At 40.4% G+C, this 15,255-nt stretch overlaps 1 protein-coding gene across 1 annotated transcript; it reads right to left on the bottom strand.

The window, feature by feature from the left end:
* Positions 1 to 8,211: 8,211 nt before the first annotated feature.
* HHEX (hematopoietically expressed homeobox) lies at positions 8,212 to 14,994 on the bottom strand. The gene is made up of 4 exons (XM_029609917.1): positions 14,399 to 14,994; positions 11,887 to 12,065; positions 11,667 to 11,717; positions 8,212 to 9,227 (listed from the first exon to the last, which is right to left on the bottom strand). Exons 1-4 carry the CDS (start codon positions 14,793 to 14,795, stop codon positions 9,018 to 9,020), a joined length of 837 nt encoding a protein of 278 aa, XP_029465777.1. The 5' UTR covers positions 14,796 to 14,994; the 3' UTR covers positions 8,212 to 9,017.
* Between the last annotated feature and the right edge of the window lie 261 nt (positions 14,995 to 15,255).

Below are 15,255 nucleotides of genomic sequence, written 5' to 3' on the forward strand. Positions count from 1 at the left end.
CACGTTTCAAGATTGTGAAAAGCTCTGAGCTTACAAACCAGAAGAACAGTGAATCATTGGCAGATAGTACAGTGCGAGGAGAAAGGGGAACCTAGGAAAATGTAAAAGAAAGGAAGGCAAGACAAAGGAAATCTCATTTTAAAAAGGAACGTTTACATCTGAATTCGTTTTATAATATTTAATTGCTCGGAAAAACGAGTGCACCAGAATGTGTGTTCAGTATTTAGCAAACTGGGATTTCACATGCAGTGTTGCATTCCGTTGAATTTTGTATCAGATCGGAGGGCTTCTAGTTCCAGAGTTCTTTCCTTTTACTGAAAATATTCACAGTTTTAGCCTCCGACTGAGCAGCAGGGACCAGAAGCATACAGAGAGCCGCTGGTTATTTCTGTTTCAAATGTGGCCTGACAAATGTGATTGTTTGCAAAGTAAGCACTATATTTAAGGAAAATCGAATGGTTCTAAAGCTAAACAAACCCTTTTTAGCTGGATGCAAATAATTATTCGATTTGGTGTGCAAAAACAAAACAAATGGATCCAAGCAAGCTGTTACAGTCTGTAACATATTTTCATTAAAGGACACTCGGAAGGCCTTGTGCAGGTGTTTTCATGTCAGAGTCCAAAATGACTCGGCACAAAAAACATCTCCAGCTGTAATTTATTTAAAGCAGCAGTAAAATACTTTAGACATTTCAGGTGGGAGTCAAAGCACAGAAAAATCGTTCAAGTTTTAATTTTCTAACGTTCTTGGTATCGTGTTACTGTTTAAAGGGTCCCTGGCACCGCTAATACTTGTGAAGCCAGTGAGTTACTCTGCTGACCCTCATGGGAGACCCCAAGACAATCATCATACTGACCCCTAAGCCTGAACAGAACGCTAGTAAACTGGGGCATGGGCTTACAGAAGAGAAGGAAGCTTTAAAAAAAAAAAAAAATATATATATATATATATATATATATATATATATATACGACATGAGCCTGATAGACTTTTGTAAGCACCAACTATATTGGAATAAAACAAAGAGACCTAGAAATCAGGCAAAAAGTCTAGAAACGGACAGGAGGGGGTTTCGTAGAATCGCGCTTGGGTTACTGCTTTAATCTGTTCTGAACGTAGCTCTTTTCGCGCTAAACCTGGCGTCCTCAGATCCGACTCGCACCACATGCGCTGGCAAGGGCATCTGTTTCACGTCACTCAACAAAACTCTTACTCCTTTTCAGGAGAGAAGGAAGAAAAACGCTTCCGATCTGCCCACTTAGGCTAACGGATCGCCTTTTCGGATTCCTCCCCTGTCACTGGACATACAAATGGTCATCCCTTCGCTTTATTACATCGGGACCTGGCGCTGGGCTGGCAGCCTGGTTATAAAACAGGAAACAGGTCGAAGCCCCATTGCCACCATTCACTGCATCACTGATCAAGTTGCTTAAGGTCCCGATGTTTGTCTGTAAATTGGACTATGAGGCTGAATTGGGGACTTGTTAAAGTATAATTTATCTTATGCTATGCTATGAATTAGTAAAAAGGAGACATGGCTGCATAGTATATGTCAGTCTGTTCGATGAGGAGGATAAATGAAGCTGTTTGTTTGGGGGGTTTTTTTTGCACAACCACTGGTCTTGACTCAAAGTTTAGCCCCGGCAAAAAAGGCTTTATTAAAGTTTTGAGCTAATGGTTTCCCCACTGAAAATAACAAGATACTTTTGTTGATAAATCTGGTGCAGTTTTTTTCACTGTTGCAAAGCTTTAATAATGAGCCCCTTTTGTGCCAGGTTGTGCTGGGGACAACGTGTAGGAGATATGTCTGAAGTAAGCCAAACACCTGAATCTGGTGCCATTTAGTGCTGGCTCTAAATAGCACCAGAATTGCAATTTCTTGCCCTACATCTTCACTATAGTTGTGTAAAAGAAAGTTAAGCAAGCACTCAAAGGGGTAGATTTATTAAATAATTTCCCCCACTAAAGTCATGGGATGTTTTCATTGATAACTCTGGAGAAACAGGTCAGGCTCCGGGAGTGCCAGAAACAGGTCTGGTTTTCAAGATATCTATAATGAATATGCATGAGGATTAGTTGCATGTATTGTCTCTATCATATGCAATTATATCTCATGCATATTCATTGCTGGTATCCCAAACACAAGACCTATTTCTGGTACTCCGGGACCAGAGTTGCCTACCCCTGTGCTAAGTATCCATGGAGACGTTGCCCTAGACTTTTAGGACTATTGGGAGCCACATGTGGTCTTGTTTGACCAGTCTGACAAACTCTTCTACTTAGTAAAAAAAAACAACCTTCTCAAAGTTTAGGGCTAACCTCACAAAAGTGTTTGCCTGAGTAAATTTTGGCAGATTTCCTACCTGTTTGTCCTTGCTGTAAAAAGCCCTTCACCCATCTACCTCTGATTTACTTAGGCTTTTCTCTTATTTTGTAGCTATGGGTTAAAAAAAACTTTTTAAATCAGGCCCTCTGTCTTTGATAGCTCAGCACATTGTAATTTATAATGCAGGCCTCTGACAAGCTTATTCTACAAATGGATTTGGATGACACACATCCTCTTTATTTCCACACTGATGGCATGTTCATCCAGTGCTTGTATAATGCTTCCTCTGTAGTGTTGTACTACTGCCAGAATGCGCTGCACTATGATAATGCACAAATACCTGCATTTAATGAATTGTGCAATAGATGACCTGTTTATTCATGTTTATTATCCTATAATTACCAATATTAGATCAGTGAAACACAAATCACGAGTATCATTTTTTCCAAATTTTTATGAAGCTATAATGTTTTTGACAAGTCCAGTCTATCTTTTCTACAGAAAGAAATTATCTTAATATAGTATATGTGGCTCGAAAGCCATCAACTTAGCCATAGAAAGGGTGATAAATCCATGAAACAGCTTCCGAATACAGATGGAAAAGGTGCAAAAATGCTATCAGAATTTAAGAAGACTACTGCCATTCATAGGACCTAGATTCGAAGTCTTCTGCTCACCAGGCCAGCCAGGGCTGAGAATACTGCAGAGGTAGCATTCACAGTTCTGATGGAGAGGAAGTCATCATGTAATGGCAACTCCTAGTGGCTGGATTTCAGGTACATGATTACAGGGTTTCCAAAGGAGCCCTGGTGCATTCATTTATTATTATTAAGTTCAATGTATTATTGTTTGACAACAAAAGATACACTAAGCAAGATACAGTGGAGTCTGAGCACTGGTTGTATGTGCCCCTGGCCGAGGACCATCACTGGCATGACTGGGCTAGATGAGTTGTGTTGGGACATTATTAAGCAAGGAAACAAATCCATGGGTAATTGCGAATGAAGGTTCATGGTCCAAGATCTCAGCCCCAGCTCCCATTGAACTGGAAGTCAAAAGAGTAGGAGGAAACTGCCAGGCAAAATAAGAAGATATTTCTCTAATTATGATAGTTGTAAATATGATATTAGATGTGGTAAATTTGGATATAATGACCCTTCGCCCTTCACTTAAGGGCTTGATCCTGCTAAAAATGTTAAGTAAATAGTTCCATTATATTTCTGTTTCATTTCTTTTAATATGTACATATATTTAAGACAGCAGTTTGTTAGAACATGATGAAAGTAAGCTAGGTCTCAAAGGTAGAATTCATGCATGACCCCTATGTCTGACTGTTAAAAATAAAATGATTATTAAAAACCACAAAAAAAGCCTCCCACGTACAGACATTTGAATCTATAAACTGGCCACATGAGCAGATACATGGCAATGGTCTACAGTGGCTAATTACTTTTCAGAGTAACTGGGTAGTATAAGAAACCTAAACGTAAACATCAGAGGCCTAGAGACTTGTCTTCCAGAGAAACAAATGACTTCTCTCAAGCCAGCATTTCCCAAGGAAACTCTGACCAAATGCACATGGGAGATTGTGTGAGTCTCCCATTCTGTTCCTATATGGGAAAAACCTTTCACAAATCAGATTCAGTGTTCCCCCAGATTTCAGTAATTATGTGCCTTTCATGACTTTGGTACCTTGGAAAAACCTGTGCCATAAAAATAAGGGTAAGTATTTAAGGACCACTACAGAATTCTGTGGACTCTGTAAATGGGTTATAGTTTCATTCGTGTCCATTTTATTATTCCCCTTAGGGAAAATGTAAATGAGCATCCCTTTGAGAACCTATATCTCATTTAATAGTTACATGGTAAGGTAAAAAGCAGAGCTGGTTGCATTGTGGTGGAGATAGCTTGTAAACTTTCTATTTACTTTTAAAGCCTGATTTGTGTAATAGTATGAAGAGGAAACACTTTTCAGCTTACAAGATTATAAATAGAGACATTTGAATAACTCAAAGGTATAAATAATGCACAAGGAGCAGACATTTCTCAGTGGAAAGGAAGTTTTAGAGCAAGAGGTCATGAGATGAGGCTAAAATGGGATAGACTCAAGAGTAACAGAAGGAAATACGTCTTCACAGAACACATGGACTATTGTCCAATTCCATTCGGAGGTGATGGAGGCCAAATCACTAACAGAATTCCTGCTAATTATAGTTTGGATGGAGAGCAGGATTCCTGTTTAATAAATGCTAGATCAGTTGCAAATAAATTCTCTTTGTTACAAGGTTATGTTCAGGAGCATAAATTGCACATGTTGTTTATTGGGAAAACATGGGTAAAGAAAGGAGATTCCATTACCTTACAGCAAGTATGCCCAAATGGATATCTATTTCTCAAGGTGTATAGGTTTATTCATTGAGGGGGGGGGGGAGGGGAGGTAGAACGGATGGTACTAGCAATATTCTATTTTGGTACATTATGGTTATTATGGATGCACAGCAGACTAGTGAACTCGATGGAATGTTTATTAGTATGTGTAAACAGACAGGTGCCCTTCTATTTTCTTCTGGTTAATAGACCTCCAGATTTTGAGAGTTAATTATTAGTTATTGATCTTAACATCTGAATTAGCACTAAAATATATAAAGCGGGATGCATGTGGACTCCTTACTTCAAGGTATTTCTAAGGGTTTTATAATGTATCTTAGTGATGTAAGCTATGTTCTGATTGTTGATAGTCCAGCTCACATAGTCAGGGCCATAGCTAGGATCTGATTTATGACACAGCTAATTTACAGGATAGGGTTGATTTAAAATCTACACAATTAATATCCTTATCAAATCATTTTATGAATTTCTGCAAGTTGGATATGAGACCGGATTTGAATTATTGCCAAAGCATAAGGTTTTAATACCTGTAGTATTAAAAATGTTCCGTAGATGGAGTTAGCATCAAGTTCAAGACACTTATTCCTGATTTTTTGGAAAGTGAGATTCAGGAGTGGAACCATTCTTTAGAAACCCTTTTAGTGGAGGCATCAACTCCCATAATTCATTCTAGTTCTGAAACAAGGGATCCCTGTTATAATAGTGGTCTTCAACTAATGTGACAAAAGTTACAGCAGTTGGAAGGAAATGAATAAAAACAAAGAGAGTGATAAAATCCATTATAAAGTCCACATAAAATAACATCAACAAATGATCTTAGAGGCAAAAAAATATATTTTTAAAGCAACAGCTCTTCAAGGCTGAAAATCCTCCAAAGATGCTATATCAGTTGGTAAATCAGCTGAGGGATAATCAAGGGAGTGTTTTATTGAACCATCCTCTAGCACTGCAGATGATTTTATACATTATTTTGTGGAAAAAAAATCAATCAAATCCAATTACCTTTTTAAAACATTTTTTTATTTCTATAATTTCATAATAACTTCAAGAAATAATATCTTGAGATAGAACAATAGAGATGCAGTAACATTAAGTACCCAGCACAAGAAGACAATGAATATAAAGATCCAATTATCTTTTAAAGGACTACATTCTCCCCTTTGCTGTACTGGATAGGAGTCCTTACTGCTTCAAAGTCAGGGAGACTTGGCAATCTTAATTTTTTTGATATTTCAGATGATTGCTTGGTTAAAATGGAATTATCTACCTCTGATGCTTTATATGCCAGTAACACAGATAGTTGAGTTTTTTTCAGTCTTTATAGAGGTTACAGAGCATGAAATAAATAAAGTTTTGAGTACAAGGAAATGTCATCTAGTATATCAGATCCAGTTCCGGGAAACATGGTTAAACTTTTAGGTCAAGAGGCATTGCCTTTTCTAATCCATATTGTAAATTCTTCTATGAAAAAAGAATTTCCCCAAACTTAAAAAGATAGTTATGCCAATCTATAAAAAAGGGGGTAAGGAGGGTGGAAAGGATGGACCAACCCTCTAATTACAGAGCAGTCTTAAAATCTATCATTCCTGCCAAAGATCATGGAGAAACTGGTGTACAATCAAGTTTTGGATTTCTTTACTCAGATGCAAGGTTTCCATCCTTCACAGTCTGGTTTCCAGATGGATCATAGCATAGAGAGGATTTTGCTGGTTATGGTCAATGGGATCGGCGTGCAGACAGGGGAAGAGATGCACTTTTGGAGCACCATGTTCAACATCACACAATAGAGCAAAGACATACTATGGGCCCGTGGACACCATTTTGAAAATAACTGTGCTGGGTCTCTACTGGACCACCAGGGCTACTGAGATGGGGGCCAGAGGGTGGGCAAAGGGACTAGGTCCAGGGGGGTTGGGAGGAGAGAGCAGGGCCTTGATATGGACCTTAAACTTTTAAATTGTTCATTGTTTTAATTTGGCCATCTCATGAGGAGGTAGGGAGGGGGTCTCGAGAGACCCCTGGACGTTTTGGCACACTTAGGGGGAGCATTATTCTGGCCCAATTGCTTCTTTAAATCATAGCAGTCTCACAGCCTGTCCCCGTAGCATGGGTTTTCCAGGGAAAATTCTGCAGGCTTTACAAGCTGCGGTAATAACAAGCACTGGCAACCATAGAGTTTAGTACATACTACATAGTGCCTTAGACTGTGAGCCCACTGGAAGCAGGGAAATACTTCCAGTACCTGAATATAATCTGCTTTGAAGTGACTGACCAGTCACAAAAGAGGGAATATAAATTTTTAAAAAAGTTTAAATGAATAGCACAGAGAGGTTATCAAGGGGGTAAAGATTATTTTGTTATACTATATTATTTTATATGTTTATGACCGAAGAGTTATTAATTATATTTTATTGTAGGCTGCCTTGGTTCTATTGCAATAGGTGGGATATCACATTTTTATAAAAAAAAAAAAAAAACCCCCAAAAAAAAAACCATTCAACCTAGGGGGGGCCCATATTTTCAGGATAGGTATGTCTATATAAAAGCCAGAAGCCAAAACAACAGTTTCCTAGAAAAGGTATGGATCTAGGCAAACATTGAAAAAAACAAATTTGGGTGGGGGAGGGGAAGCACTCCTACAAATGTCCCTACAATTCTTTTCTTGTTTCCAAAGATTGTTTTAATGGAAAATGGGGGAGGAGGCAGTTATCGTTTGAAAATGGGACCCACCTTCTCTGTGGCACAAAAACCACCTTCTTCCCCAATGGAGCTGCAGCGCTTGTGTTAATCATTCATTGCAGGCCAGCATGTTTGCTTTCTGTAGGGCTGCCTCCTTTCTCGTCCCCTCTGTCCCCCCCCCCCCCCCCCCCAAAAAAATAAAAAATAAACTCCAGCTCTCTAGCGCCTTATCAGATACAAAAGATGCAATGTTTGGTAACAGATTGTAACAGCAAATCAGCCACTCACTGAAAATCTTTACTGAACAGTAGGATCGTTTCTTTTCTTTTCTTGACTTCTGTGTAAAAAGTTTCTCAGAAGTGAACTCGTTTCAGAGAATGGCCGATAATATTTATTTGCTAGATGAGGGTCAACGGCAGACAGTTCTGAGCTGTAAATTTCTATATCCAGATCAGGCAATATAAATTAAAAAAAAAAAAAAAAGAGTTCTTCACTTTTTGGTATGTGTTCGAATATTCTTAAAACGGTAACCAAACGCTACCTCTTACTAATTCACTCAAAAATTACATACATTTTGTTACATTATCCATAGAACCAATTTGTAATGGATGGTTAATTCTAAGTTATTTTCATATACCTCCACATTATTTTATTTCTAAATACTTGTATTGAGCAAAAGAGAAAAGCTTCTGGTTGTACACCAAGCATAAATTCTAATCCAGTGATACATTTATTTAGAAAACTGCTCAGTTGTGAGCTTATGTGTTTTGGATCTCAAACGCTGTACACATTGCAGAAACTATTAAGAATAATAAGAGTTGTTTATCTACAGAGACCAAATTTTATTTCACAAGTTTAGCATCAGAAATAAAATATATTTTTTTGTTTTACAACAATGGACAAATATGTACAAGATACAATATATGGTATGGAACCACTAGATGTATATTATATACACAGTATATCTGTAGTACTGCATGGAATAAGATCTACATGTATAATATCTTATCCCCTCTGTCTATCAGATTACTATCTCCTTCAAAAGGATTGTCACATTTTTTGTAAAAAAAAAAAAAAAAACCAACCCCAAATATAGTACTAAATTACTCCCAGCAAACTAGACAATGCCAATATAATAAAACTCATTACATTTCTTTTGCTACAGCACAAAATTCAGTAAACATTTGTAACCTTCTCCAAGTGATAATAACATGAAATTGCCATTAAAATACATGCTGTAGTTCAAAGGTACTAGCAAGCCTAAACCAAACCTAAAACTTATGGGGAAAGAGATGTATTATAAAAGGGAACTGTCAAATACCGGTGCAGATCATGGCATATCTGAAGCTTTCCTTGGAAAAGACTTTAAAATAGTTCATATAACAAGAGAACGCACTTTTTGAATATATTCAACTGAGCGAATTAGTAAATGTACAAATATACTACAATCATTAAGTTAAATAAAAAAAAAACAGAACTTTAGTCAAAATAAAAATCTGACTACAGATTGACAAATTATAGGACATATGAGGCAAGATTTTCAAAAGAGTTTGGTCTTCAGTAAAAAGTGTCCCGTTAAAGTGCCGGCTGACTTCCAGCCCCATAGCGGGTGAGCTGGAGACATCAGGAAGCAGAGTTGTAATAGCCCTTGTCACCTTCAATGTCCACTTCTTGATCGGAGTCATCGGAGACTTCGGACTCCAAGTCTTCCTGGGATCCCGGAGACGGGGAAAGGTCTTTATTCTTTTCACTGCTCAGGCAGCCCTCCTGCCTTTGATCGCACCGATTTTCTACATTTTCCACGTCTTCTTTTTTATTGCCCTGGGGGTTTTCCTGGACAAAGAACACATTTTCCTTCAAACTCACTGCACATATAATAAAAAAGAATCAAGCAAACATTCCAGTATGGAGAGAAACGATATTTAGGCTTTGCCCTTTTGTGGCTGGGTAAGTGCTCTTCTTTTTTTTTTTTTTTTACATAGTGAAAAAGAGAATATTTCTTTATAAGGCGTTCAAAAATTCGGTTTCATTTACGTCCCTTTATGCTTTCTTTCTGAAGTGTGGGCCCCAAACCGCACCGTCATTTTATAATTAGAAATTGTAATAAAGGCTACAGTCAACCAGATGCAGGTTTGCGTGTTTGTTTGGTTTTTTTTTTTTAATTTGTAAATGTTTCTTTATTGGCAACATAAACAGTAGTCATAACAGGTTCATCATGTCTAATCATAAAGGGGGAGGGGCAGGAAGCCTTGTGGGCACCTGAACTTCAGCTTCTAATATATTTGATAAAAGTAATCATGCAAACAGGGTAAGCTATTCAACCGTATTTTTAGGGAGTTCAAAACTGTCAGAGACTTTGAACAGTGCAACACCACTCTCACTTGTTTTTACTCTGATTAAAAAAATGCCAGGAGTGGGTTTCCTTTCAATTTAACTTAAAGTTGGACCAAAAGGCAAATGTAACCAACCCGGCCGAACCCTGATATAGTTCTGAATTGTCTTTACTGCAGTGATCATCCTCTGCCAGTTCAAATAGGGACCGATGCAAATTGCAATCTTTTACCCCACTTTTAATTTAGATTTTAGAGAGTATGAGCGATTCCCACTAAGGAAATCTCCACTCCCACCTCCAACTCAAAATCCCAACCCAAAGCCATGCAGTGAAATATTTAGAAATTGTTCCAATGAGACATTTGAGTGACTTTTCACTTTAAAAAGAGGAAGGTGATCTTCAAATTCTGTTTAGGATTTGCTTCTCAGGGAAGATACAAAAACACAAAATGGAAAAATTTCAAACTATTTGCATCCCAAACTAAAAGCTGGAAGGTATTGTCTGATCTGTATTTAGCAGAACAGCATCCCCGACACTGTATGCTCTAGCCAAAACATAATGGCCAGCATCCAGAGCCAAAGGCAAACACTAACAAGACAGTGTTTAAAGATTACAAATTATTGGGCGCCGCTCCTATTAATAACCTGCTTCGTTTTTAGGTGTATTTTTACTCCAGTCATGAGCAGTAGAGCCAAATGGATTTTATCCTGACTTAACTGTCGGTTCTTCTATTATCTAACTGGGCCGACGCTGTATCACAATGATTTAGATTAGAACTCTGAGCCCGGATATGTTTAATTAGCACTCATTGTAGGGCCTGGCAAATTATTTAATCAAATAATATTAAAAAAAAAAAAAAACCAACAACACAGGCTTCTGTTGCCAAAGATTTACTCCTAAATTCTATTTTTCATACTGCTACCAATGGAAGAGGCGATGAACCACTGCTACACCTAACTGGAAGTGAGGAGTGTGGAGCGGTCAGGTGTTCTCTGACCTCATTCGGAAGGAGAATTTAGTAATTTTAGAAAAGGAATCAAATTGAAATTCAAAACCGTACATGGTTACCTACAAAACTGACACGGGAAATAAACAGCAGAGATTACATCTTACTTTTTGTTCCAATGAACAGGTGTCTTCTTTAAGCATCATCTACAGTTTGGCATTTGTCAATTGAAGTCAAATTATTTTCTATAAAAAGGTTCTAGTAATATGAAAGTTCAGTGCCAAAGTAAAGGAAACAGAAACTTCTAGGGTTAAACACGTTCTGCTTATTCTTTTCAAAATACAGTTAGGAAATCAGTCTGCACTGCATTTTTACATGATTTTTTTTTCTGTTGACTTTAAAAAAAAAAAAAAAAGGATGCAGACTTTCCACTGAAGTGATTAATTTCTGTGCGCGCATCTTTAAAAAAAAAAAATAAACATTTGCCCAAACTAGTCTTGAACTCCCAAGTCTAGTCCGTGTTAAAATACATAGTTTTTAATTTCCTTAGAGGGGAAGAACCCCTGAATTTTGTTTACTTTCCAGCGGCGACAGTAGATCCTGCCAACTTTATCATAATCGTGTAATTAAAAGAATCAATACATATTCCTCTAAGGACAACTGCCTAAGTTATTTGCAAACAATTACTTTATCTTTGCCATGCTAATTGAATAAACAACATATGGGTTTACAAAACAATTAGGGTAAAGTTTTAATAGCCAGTGTGTGAAAACCCCAGGCCTAATTGATATAGGAACTACATTAGACGCTTTTAACGTTAGTTCTGCCTGAGAGGTTCATCCTGGATTCTTGCACGACTATTTGCCTTTTTAATCAAGGTGAAGAGGTTAAACAGCCTTTCAAATGACTCGCATACAACCTGGAATGGGCGATTACATTATAAGCTAAGTTGATTAAAATATTTCTTTCTATAGAAACCGAAATATCTCAGTACCTGCTTTAGGCGCCTCCATTTCGCTCTGCGATTCTGAAACCAGGTTTTCACCTGAATAAAAAAGGAGAGTAGCAGAAAAGCGTGAGACCTGGGGGCCGTGTAAATGGCTTGATCTGTTGCCACTGAATTGTACTCAAATAAAGATAAGCCTAGTCCGGGAGTGGAAAGGGGTGGGTTGTCCCGCTCCAGGACCCCGGACCTGGGCACTGATTTCTTATACCTGTCTTTCGCTCAGCTGCAGCATCTTAGCAAGCCGTTTCCTTTCTGGCGGGGAAAGGTATTTCTGCGTCTCGAATTTCTTTTCTAGCTCAATAGTCTGATCGTTAGAGAATCGCACTTGCCCGCCTTTCCTTTTGTGCAGTGGTCTCTGGATGAAGGGGCTCCATAAGAGCGACTTACCTGCAAGGTAAATCAGAGTTAGCAGCAAATAAGGCTCCAAAGCTTTCTGGGCCAGGTGAGCTTCTCAGATGGCCTTAAATCCCAACGCCCGAGAGCCACACAAGACAATCTGAGGACGCTTAATTATTGCGCAATATCAAATATTAAACAGAGGCAAAGATACTAGAGCATTGGAATAATCAGTCACTTGATTAGTTTTGAGGTCCACAAACAAACTACCGTAATGGGGTGCAAATACTTGCCATCTTCGTAGATTGCTACTGTAATAATATATTTGATAGCCGCATATTCATAGCGGGCATCAAATATCAAACAATGGACCGGATTTACTGAGGCTTTTCTCCTATTCCATGTCTATGGAAAAATACTTAGAAAATCAGGCCCGATATTTGTCTCGCTTTGTCATGTTTAGTTTAATTCCAGCACCAGCACATTAGTTGGGGGTTTTTTTTCTTGTTTGTTTTTTTTAATAAGAACTCTTTCAAAGGATTGTTGTGCTATAGAAAAAAAGGCTTTAAATCTTTGCCCGTCCGGTTCCACTGATTTTGCATCAACCTAATACAGAAGACCGGTTAAAGCCACCCGAAGAGATATGGCAACATTTCCGTCAATGTGTTTCCTGTTGGTCTATCTCGCAAAGAAAGCTTAGCTTCCTTCTGCTGTTCTACCGTAATTACAGCAGCATTCTCTGAGCAAATGTTTGCTTAAATTATAACTGTATCAATGACTTGCTGTGTAACGCCCTGCTATTATTGCCAGAGGAGTTTAATCATTTTTTTTAACTATTAGAAACATAAAACTCAGAAAACAGCCATAGTCTCCAGGTGATGATCAGTGTTTGCCTAGCCTATTTATCGTTTTATAGAAAATGCATGAACATTTAATCTATTATGGAGTCAAATTCTTTCCAACACATCGGATCATTTATAGCCTAATCTGTTAAAGTGTACTAAGGCAATATACACTCTGAGTCTATTTGTAGGGTTGGAGTTGTATTTTGTTTTTTAATATCTGCTTGCAAAACAGCTCTCGCCCTCATCATTTGGATGGTAAAAAAAAATAAATTAATAAAACAATGTTCTCCCACGGGCGATATCACTTAACATCTTATAAAATCGCAAACGGAACAGTTTTCAGTGTTCCAGTATAAATATTTGTACTCTTTGAAACCAGTCGTTGAGTCACAGTGTTTTTCATTGCTTTTCTGTCTGAACCCTTTGAAAGCCTGTATTGTTTTTCAACATTTTGCTTGCGTCAGTCTTTTAGAACTGGTGCAAAAAAAAAAAAAACCTGTCTAAAAAAATAGGAAGCAAATGGTTATTTTAGCAGCTATAAAGTCACATCCCACACAGAGGAAATGAACAATATCAGAAAAACGGATCCAGGCTATCAGAAGCCGAGTGTTTCCTGAATTTGTCTGTATTGAGGATGTCGATAAAATAATCAGCAGTATGCACGACTCCCGGGGAAGAGTCAGCCAGGAAAACACTTAACAGCTTCTGAAACCAGATTTACTCCTATCGAGAGCTCAAGATTTCCTGTATGAACGGAAAGAGGTCGGCCTCTCTTTTGTGCAGCCCTTAACCCGAGGCCAGCCCTGCAAGCCTCTGGATAACAGGGCACTGTCACTGCAGGGGGAGCCCAGCACTGCTCCTGAACCATCTGAATCCCAAGATCAAGGCTGCATCACCGATACAGGCGGAGAGCAGAGCAGCGCAAAGAAAGTAACTGCCTTTCAACAGGTCCTCCAGCCACTGTCCTAAACTAAGATCCTTGCAGTCACTTCCATCATTCTGAGCTGCAGAGCACAACTAGTGCCGAAACATCGCTAAGCAGTCTGCTCTGGGGGGACCAGCCAACATTACAGCCGCCTTCTTTTACTAGGAAATCATTTTGCAATAATATCACACTCCGGCCAGCACTTTCAGTCGTGAATAATGCTAGAGCTATTTGGCAGAACAACGAGCCACACAGTCAAACAAGCCTTGAGTACAATCTACAGCCACTTGCGGTTACTATCCAGATTATAAAGCCTTGCGGCACTTCTTAATTTACTGTAAATCAGACTAAGACCAGACGGCGTTTCAATTGCTTTCCTACCGTCCCTCCCCTGCAACAACTGCACAGTCGAACTTGGCAGTGCCCCTGAAGATCACACTTGCGCGGCGCTCAACATATTACAACAGGGCGCGCAGTTGAAGTAATGCTCGAGAAGAAAACCCCAACGTGCACAAAGTCAGCACAAAGATCCCCCCATTCGTGATAAGTCTTAGGTGAAACATCAGGCGTTAGAGAGGGAGAGGGAGGGAAGGAGAGGAGCCGGCAGTGCTTACCCAGCGGGTCGTGCCTGAGGAGGGCATGGGTGTAGTCGCTGACGGGCCGGGGGTAGGAGTACAGGGGCCCGTGGAAGGTGCCAACTCCGTAGGTGGCAGCCAGGGCGGCGGGGTGCGTGAAAGCCGGGTGGATGGGGGTGGGCTCGTAGATCGGAGTCCTGTAGGCAGACACCAGGCTGGTGAAGGAAGAATTGGGGGAGGGCAGGGTGGGCGTGGGGAGCGGCGGGGCGCTCCCGCTGGGCTCGGCGCCGGCGGCCCCCCTGCCCAGGATGTCCTCGATGTAGAAGGGCGTGGGGTGCGCGGGCTGCAGCGGGCTGGGCGCATACACGGGCAGGCTGACGCCCAGCGCCGCCGACGGGCCCGGGTGCTGGTACTGCATGACTCGGCCCGCTTCCATCACCCGGCTGGCAGGCTCTCCGGCTCCGAGGTGCGCCCCGCCGCCGCCGCCCCTCTTTGCCTGCCGCCACCACCACCACCACCGACCACCTCTTCCTCGATCGCGATCACCCAGCTAGAGGTCAAGTCCGTAAAAAAAGTGCAGCCCTAACCCGAAGGAGTCTGGACAGGTGAAGAGAGAGAGAGAGAGACAGGGAGCGCCCCCGCCCCCGCCCCCTCGCCGCCCCCTCCACCCAAATCACCGAAGAGGGCTCCGCGCCGCAGGCTGTCATTTATCTGTACGCGGGTTATACCTTCAATGGGTTTCTATTGCCAGGGGGAGGAGCCGGGCGGCCAGGGGGGCGGGGCCCCGGCTCCCTCTGATTGGCGCTCTGGGAGGGGCACGCGGGAAAGCCGTCCACCTCCCCCCCGGGCGAGCAACTCTTTCGGCCCAACTGCCCGGGGCGTCAATCAACAACCTG

The sequence above is a fragment of the Rhinatrema bivittatum genome, chromosome 7 (assembly GCF_901001135.1).
Source record: "Rhinatrema bivittatum chromosome 7, aRhiBiv1.1, whole genome shotgun sequence".
Classification (NCBI taxonomy): Eukaryota; Metazoa; Chordata; class Amphibia; order Gymnophiona; family Rhinatrematidae; genus Rhinatrema; species Rhinatrema bivittatum.

Coding starts and splice junctions, on each gene's coding strand:
- HHEX (XM_029609917.1), bottom strand. CDS start 14,795: ATGGAAGCGGGCCGAGTCATGCAGTACCAGCACCCGGGCCCGTCGGCG. Junction 12,066..14,398: donor CCTCAGGCACGACCCGCTGG/GTAAGCACTGCC, acceptor TTTACCTTGCAG/GTAAGTCGCTCTTATGGAGC. Junction 11,718..11,886: donor TGCAGCTGAGCGAAAGACAG/GTATAAGAAATC, acceptor TTTTTTATTCAG/GTGAAAACCTGGTTTCAGAA.